The 8,571-nt window shown below is 40.9% G+C and overlaps 1 protein-coding gene across 1 annotated transcript; it reads right to left on the minus strand.

Moving 5' to 3' along the window:
* Positions 1-74: 74 nt before the first annotated feature.
* Positions 75-8,483, minus strand: MEIG1 (meiosis/spermiogenesis associated 1). Its single transcript, XM_041413351.1, has 4 exons — positions 8,346-8,483; positions 6,171-6,303; positions 4,212-4,374; positions 75-2,212 (listed from the first exon to the last, which is right to left on the minus strand). The coding sequence occupies exons 2-4, from the start codon at positions 6,272-6,274 to the stop codon at positions 2,084-2,086; spliced, it is 396 nt and encodes a 131-aa protein (XP_041269285.1). The 5' UTR covers positions 6,275-6,303; positions 8,346-8,483; the 3' UTR covers positions 75-2,083.
* Positions 8,484-8,571: the final 88 nt, after the last annotated feature.

Genomic DNA, 8,571 nt, shown 5'->3' on the forward strand with positions numbered 1-8,571 from the left:
GCAGCAGTGTCTGTGTCATCATTTCGTGCCTTATCACAACATTAGGTATAATGAGGGAATGCCAGAATAATCTCTTATATGTGTTTCAACTTCCAAAAATCTTTCTTGAGGAAAAAAATTCACATTAAATCCTAAAAAGTTACCTGCAGTTTTAATTCCTGTTCTCAAATGCCCAACTATGTCTTTTTTATAGACTGAGAAAATGGCTGTACCAAATGTTCTCACTTCTTCTGTGTGTGCTAATAGCAATAATTTCCAACAATAAATTTGAGCTGGCTATACACCACATCTATTTTTTGTGAAATTCTTTAAAAGCTGTTTTCATATCCACTGGAGTATTTTGGTTTTAGGAATTTTTAAAGCTAACAAAGTGAGATCCACTAAACTAAAGTGACAAAATAGATGGGTTATCTGGTAATTGCTCTGTTTCCACTATTTAACTGCAAAGTATGTAAAAAGTCCTGTCTTTAAAAAGTACATCCAGAGCACTTCAAGCATAAAAGAAATCATAATGAAAGGCTGAAATGACATTCATTGCAGCAATGCTTTATTTCTCTACATTGCAGTAACTCTCTATATGCCATTAAAGCCTTCTGGGAATATAAGTTTCATAGTTGCTTCAGAGTATCTTTCAGTCATTTCTCTAACAGAGCTCATACAAATTTAAGCTAAAACTCTCCAAGTGGTCTAAATACAATGAGAGCATCAGCAATCATTGTCAATGAAGTCTTTTAAATATGGCACTCATACTAGTTATTTTGACTAGGAGCTTTAAGTCTTCTATTTCTCATCTTGAGTCTGCTTCCATCTTAGGCTCAAATAAATGAAGAATATCCATAAGACAGGTGGTCAAATGTACACTGCTAACTCCTGCCTAAATCTAAGTTTAGATACCCTTGGTCAACAGTCTAGAGATAGGAAATATTAATAACAAAATTTTTGTAACTACCTCAAACACACCTACTGGTCTTCATAACAACAGTCTGTTCTGCTGGTCAATTATCAGGAGTTTTGGCATCTCAAAGTATTTTAATATAATATTTTAAATCCCCTCATGAGTGAAGGTAAGTACAGTCCCTCATCTTCACTGAGTGTCTCAGTGGAGACAAGCCCAGATATGGGCAACTTCTGCAGAGCTGATGTCACAGCAGCACATTCAAAGAAAACATTACATAGCTGCACTTAAAATAAATTAATTGTGCCCACAAGAGCTTCTCTCTATTCAGAACAAAGGCTGTCCAAATGACAGGATCAGGTGTTGATGTTGATAATGTGACATTTGAAGTTAGATGAGATGAATTCTTCCCAGAAATCCCACATATCATCTGTGTACATCACTTTCCCCTAAATATCACCAAGCATGGATTTCATGTTCTCCCTGGAGTTTTATACTCCATGTTCCCAACACCTGTGAATCCACAATCACCCCTGCAAGAAGGAATATGCTGCTAAGTCAATTAATACTTCCTCTTTGAGTAATTAATACTGGCATCTGACAAAAATACTTTGGGGATAGATGAAAAGACATTTCTGTTGTGACTCTTTCTATCACAATAACCAGTCTTTATATCTGCGGCTCAGCACTGGCCATTGTTACGTGATTGTTCAGCATCCTGCACTTAAATTCTTTGCTTGTTTTTCTTGCTCTGCTCCAAGGAAATGTCAGTCAGTGCTCTGGTCTCACTTTGGCCCTTTGGAGTCTCATAACCCTTAGCTGCCCCAAGAGACCATGGCTGACATGAACAAGTGTCAACTAGATTCTATTGTTTGGAATAAAGATTGATGCTTGTACTTACAATGGATGTTATACAGTTAATTGAAATATATGATATCCATTTACCAGTTTTTAGCTTTATGTCAAAGCATCTGTAACCAGAAAATGAGGCATAATAAGACTTTTAGTTATAGGAAGGAAAAAGTGAAGTTTCTATGTCTATAGTTCAGGCTTCTCTACATTTCCAGCACTCCCCTTTCTATCTAAGCATGACATGGATACTTAAGGTAAGCCAGATTACACAGTTCATTTACTTAGAGGTCTTAAGAAACAATTTATAGAAACAAACCAACCAGAACAATAACAGCACTAGTACACATAAACTTTCACTTTACGGACATCTTTGTCTTCGCATTCTCTTTGCCTATTGTAATAATAGAATGTATTGTCCCTTCTCTGGAGTTTCTTAACAAATCCAGTTTCTGGCCAGCACTCTACCTACAAGTAGAACAAAAATGATATAAAATCACCTGAACATGCTCACATTAAATGATGTTTGTGCGAATATGGGGTATACTTTCATAGGAAACCCTCATTTACATCTAAATACTACTTTTCTATTAACTTGCTGAACTTTTAAAAACAGATTGAGAACAAGACGACAGAAACCAGTTTTCAGTTTAGTATAAAGTTATGTGATCTGAAAAGCCTAGAAATAGGACTCTAAGGATATTTAACAGACTTATATTAAATTGGGCAAGTCAAAGTTTTTAAAACTCCTTGTTTAGGAATATAACATTGATGCTATTCAGTTATTCAGTAATCTGAGAGGCTGTGTCTGCTTTTGTAAGACTGACATTATTTAAAGATTTCTTTCAGATCCTTCTGTTGAATATGCAAATGCTGAAGCCTTTAATTTAAAGGGTGATGCTGAGTTTATGTGGGACTTATCAGTGTCGAAGACAGTAGGATCAGTCCCACATAAACTCAGCATCACCCTGGTGCTCTTCTCTCTTTCATAGTGTAAAGCTTTAAATTAAAAGCTTCAGCATTTGCATATTCAACAGCTTTATGGCTTTAGTGGCTCTTTCAGCTTGGGCATCTATGACTGCTTCTGATTAAACTAAACCTTAAAAATCAGGTAATAAGCATCTTATTTCTCTTCCAGGCAGAGCTGACAACAGGATGTCAAACTAGAGCATTCTCTAATTGGAGAGCCCCAGAAGTGGTTTCATCACTTACCTTCTGACTTCAGGCAATAGCTGTGTTATTTGCATTGTCTGTCTAAACATAACAGCCTTAAGATTCATTCCACCTACATTATAATTGCATCTTTAGTAACAACAATATGTAATAAACAAGACATTTCAGAATATGTAAGTTCAAAGAGAATCACTGCCAGGCCCTGGCATGCTGGAACTGAATGCTCACTCACATTACAATTAGTCAGTGGTATTCTTTAACTTTCATCAGGGTTTAACTGCCAGGGGCTGTGCTCTGTCATAAATCTTGAACACACAGATCCTACCACAATAATTAAGTTATTTCCTTCTGCAGTTACTGAAAATTATACCACAGCCTTTGTAGTGATATGAGAGTCCACGATAAAATAATAAACTGTATCTTATTATGCACATCAATATGTTTTGCTGTGTTTTGAGTTAACTGGATGGGGAGTGAGTTTCTTGGAACTTTCTGTTCTTTCTTATGTGCACAGGAAGCCAGCATATTTTAAAAGTGTGTTCTTCATACTGTATTTGCTGCTTTGGAAGATAAATTACAGAGCTGTAATAAAAATGATATATTGTTTGCTGTATTAACCTGTTCGTTGCTGTTTTGAACCCAGAGTAGCCACTGGATATTTGGCCACTACTCAGTAGCTCATTTGATGTGCTGGGGAGCATCACTAACAACTGCAGTGAGCAGAGGCACAAGTCCTTGGTTTTGACAAGAGCCTGTGTCACAACTGCCTTTAGTACAATTCAAATATTTCCATTGTGGACATCATTTTGATAGAGGCCAAGCTGTGAGTGTGCACAAAGCCTGACTGTGCTACCACACAATCCAACTGCAAACTGAAGCAGCAGCAATGACACAGGACTGACTCCACAGACAATCAACAAGTTTCCTATCAAGTCTATTGACAGACTAATGGGGAAGCTTCAGAGAGCTCACTTTGAAATGTTTCTTTCCTGAACACTGAATTTTCCTTTGGAGATCAGCTCCATCTGTTCAAAGAGATCTGTGATGCTTCTAAATGCATCAGAGATGGGCAACAAAACACAGGCTGGGTAGTATTTCTGCTTCACTTCTGTGAAATTAGTTATTCTACACAGTTAACAACAGCTCAAGAATTCAAGTCAGACCTGTGAGGAAAAACACTGTATCAGAACCTAGCCTAAATGAAAGGAAATAAGCAGCACCTCCATTTTTATTTAATCATTTTAGATGAGACAGAAGTTCAAAGCAGTAACTCTTACAAAGTTCTAAATCTTACCTCATCAACTTGTTTTACTTGTTTATATTCCACCTCATCTCTGTATCCAGCTTGCTGAAATCTGTATAAGTTCTCTACATCATTTGACCATATCTTGGCACGATGCACAGATTTTGGTTTGATGTCAGCTTTTGTCATGACTTTAGAAACTTCAGGCATCTTCCTGAAATTAGACTTAAAAAAATTAAATAGAGAAGACAGAAGCAAGTGATTTTGTTGGGGACATAGAGTAATGGATAGAACAAAATTTTAAAACAAAGGAATTACAGAGTTCAAAGTCTGAGGTTAAAAAAGGAAAAAGTTATAAGCAGTTGGAATCAAATTAAATGCACTATTTGATGTCAAACCCAACTCATCTGTACTTCTGTATATATCTTGACTCAATCCTCCTAAAATTTAATTGTGCATATTGATGAATTAAAAAAATACTAAATGCAGTATTTTTGAATCTCACATCGCTGCAGCTGCTGTCCCCTTGGGGCAGGCAGGCAGATTTCCACATTTTTCTTTCTTGCTCCTGAAGTGGCACCAAACAGAATGAAGATCTGGGCTGTTACTGAAGAACAGCAAACACTCAGGATGGGACAGGAGGGGAAAGGAGAAATGCACAGTCAGTGACATGGCCACAGTGCCAGTGACAGAGATGAGGTCTTCAGAGATAAACTGGATAAGGAGACAAGGCACACAAACTGCCAGAATTCACCCTTTTCTACCTTTGCCCAAGCAAACAGACTGCTGCTCACTTCCTCCTCACACAAAACCCATTTGTTCAGTCTGCTGAGATGCAGCAAACAGGTTAATCAGCTGCTAAACCTGAGAAGAGCAGAACTGGGACAAGCTGAATCTCAAACTGAAAAGTAATTAAATAGATAAATAAAAAAAACCTCAAACAAACTAAAAACAACAGCAACAAAAAAGCAATTAAAATTGCAGACAGTGGATACTCAGCAGGGGTGGATTTGAACTGCACTAAAAAAATAAATACTTTGACTTCTGAATTTCATTGCATTTGCTTTCCTAAGCATATCTTATTTTGCTGCTCAAATAGAACTTTTGTTGCTTCTGCCAGCAAAGCACACCCATCACTATCATGCCTAGCAGGTATGATCAGAGGTGAGTCCTTTCCCAGTTTTGAAATGTCACCAAGCTTCAGCTTCATAACCAGGAAAGCATCTCCAAGGAATGAAAAGTTCTGTATTTTACAGTGAGAGGATGAATAGTTTCCTTCCCTGTGGGTACCACCCTGCCTCCAAACCTTGCCCAATTTCTTTACTTGGCAAGTTCCTATATCAACTTGAGAGAGCTTGAAAAGTTGAATGCTGAAATGATATCAAATGCAAAATGTCACTAGTCTTTCAGAAAAGCAGAAATTGGAAAAAAAAAAAGTCTTACACCACATGATAAAAATATTTGGGAAAAATATATCAACAATTATTGTTACCACAATGTGGAACTAGCAGAAAGAAGTCTGCACCTGTTTGTATGAGAGCCAGCAGGAGACAAAGAAAGGGCCTTTTATCTTCTACTGAATACATTTATTAGAGATCAATAAAAATATGTGAAAGGGCATTTTTCTGGCAACACTAAACCATTTCTTGCAATTCAGTATTCCAAGCATTCTTTTACCAGGCACTGCAGCATTTTTCAGTTGAAAGCAGCCATTCACTAAACTAAAAAAGCAATTTTCCCACCTGGTTGTGAAGTATCAAATACAAATTAACAGGATAAGCACAGATCCTTATTCTAAATTTAGGGTAGTAAGTAGGGTAAGTTAGTTCCTCTTGTGCTGCAAAAGGCTCTTTTGTAGCCACCACAGGATTTTTCAAGCTCTGTATTTTTTGTTTGATGAGAACTGTTGCCAGTCAATATTGACTTTAGACAGTCAATATGATTAGCAATAATATTAGATCCTAATAAATGCTAAGCTATAATGAATTTAAGTGTCTTGTGATAACTTACATGCCGTTAGTGTTAAGTACTTCTTTACTGGATGTGCTGGATTCACCTAATGAAGGTTTTTCTTCAAGACATGTGGGTAGGTCTGGCACTTCTTGAGTCACCATTAATTCACAGTGCCTGTCCACAGGCGTTCCTGCCCAAAAAATAAAGATCATATATTAAAACTTCCAGCTTAGTGACTTCATATAATGAAAGCATCCCGTTTTGGGGCTGCTATTTAAAAATTGTACTCTGTGTCTATTGTGTGTCCAAGTTCCAGGCACAGAGCTGTTTTCATTGTACCAGAGCAGGGGACAGCTGTACTCCAGCCATGAATTCAGGGAAGAGATGAAGGACAACAGACAGACAAACGCAAATAAAGAAGACAAGAGAATGGTAAGAAAATATTCAGTTTGATTTTAACGCTTTTCATTTAGGGGGAATTTTTGAACAGTGAAGTGGACTTTGCTAAGATGACAATGTTTGCAAGCTCCTGATTTAGGGTAAACAGTGAGTGCCTTGGCCTTGGGAACACATTTTTTAATGTTAATCATAACACAGTGACTGTGGAATCCCAGCTAGCTTGGGCTCGCTGATGGTGGTTTCCTGAACAGTTACACAAGCTGTAAGGGTTTGTGGGAGGAGAGTGTCTGCTCCCTCAGGGCATCTGCCCAAGGACCACTTTCACTGCAACACGGGGTTACAGGAAAGGGAGAAAGACATACAGCAATATATGGGGACTCAAGCCTGAGCAGCAAATGAGGAAAGTGAGGATGAGAACCCCACCCGTGGCATGTGAAGAGTGTGAGAATGTTAATTCCAACAAGGTTATCTGATCAGGGACCTTGTCAGTTGGGAAATTTGGGAAAAAAGGGGGAAACAAACAAAATATGCAGAGATAGGGACCTGACAAAACAAACGCTGATAAACAAACCTCAACTCCTGCACTAATAGATGGGCTATCAAGAAACAACAGGAATGACATCCAGGGAAAGCAACCTGGATTTTGCACTGGAGAGACTTAACCAGAGGAACCCAGACTTGGAGAGGTGTGGGAATCCACAGAACTGTATAGATCTGTGAGGAATGTGCAGGAGCAGTGAGAAACAAGGATGGGAATAGACAGAAAGGAGTATAAAACAAGCCTGTCCTGTGTAAAACAGGATCAGTCAGTATTACACACCCAGCTAAGCCCCACACCTGATCATCACAGACTGTCCTACTCTTTTGTGTCTTCTTAAATCTTGACTGTCTCTCTGCACAAACTCTGTGTTCCATGTCTGTGTGCTGCAAGGACAAAGTGCCAGCTCCTGGTGACAGCTGTGTATGAGGGAACACTGGTGCCAGCTCTGGGAATCAGGCTGGGGCTATGAGCACTTGTGGCCTATGATATCTGGAGTAGGTGGGGATGCTAAATTTCCAGCCACTGGAGCAGGAACAGGGTGTGTCCTGAAAAATTAGCGACTGGGGGAGGGCTGTCATGAGTGAGGGGCTCCATGTCAGCAGGTGGAGCAGGACTGTGGGTCACAGCCTGTGTGCTGGTGCTGGGGGGGAGTAGTGTCTGTGCCTTCACCCATTTAGGGTGCACACCCACATTCACCAGCAAACTTGAAGCTGAAAAGTATGGGCACCTTGGCTCCAGGCCAGGGTATCCTCAGCCCGGACAAGGAGCACCATGTCCCCAGGCAGGAGAGGCCCTGGGCACAGCAGTGGGAGGAGATGGCTGTATTGCCTACATCACTCACCCCAACCCCGCAAACACAGGACCTGCTTGGGGTCTCAGAAGAGCCAGTAAGGGATTTCATAGGATGTCAAGGGGTTGGAAAGGCCCTTAAAGATCATCTCATTCCAACGCCCTGCCGTGAGCAGGGACACCTTCCATTAGATCAGGTTGGTCAAAGGCCCATCCAACCAGGCCTTGAACTGTCCCAGGGCTGGGGCAGTAAAACCTCACTGGGAAACCTGTCCCAGTGCCTCACCGCCCGCACTGTAAAAAAAAAAATCTTTCCTAAGATCTAATCTAAGTTCCCCTCTTTCCAGTGGCTTCTACCTACTCTACCCGACAGTTCCTTGTACATTCCGAGATGCTCAGGCAGACGTCCCGGCCCTCACCCGTAACTGCGCAGCGACCCTAACTCCACCCTGCCCCCACCGCTCTGGCCACAACCCGCCCACCCAGCCATTAAGGCAGCCCACCTCGATTCAAGAGAGGCAAAACGGGGACTCTTCCCAGGCGGGGCGGAGCGGCGGCCGAGGCCCGATGGCGGCGCCCTCACGGCCTCCCCCAGCCCCTCACGGCCGCCCCCTCACGACGCCAACGGTCGCCAGGCAACCGGCCGCCATGGCCTCTTTAATAGGCCGTGCCCGCCCCTGATAGGCTGGCGCGGGGCGGGGTCGCCTCTCGATTGGCCGGGGGCCGGGC

This window comes from Onychostruthus taczanowskii, unplaced genomic scaffold, assembly GCF_017590055.1.
Source record: "Onychostruthus taczanowskii isolate IOZ18803 unplaced genomic scaffold, ASM1759005v1 scaffold41, whole genome shotgun sequence".
Taxonomy (NCBI): Eukaryota; Metazoa; Chordata; class Aves; order Passeriformes; family Passeridae; genus Onychostruthus; species Onychostruthus taczanowskii.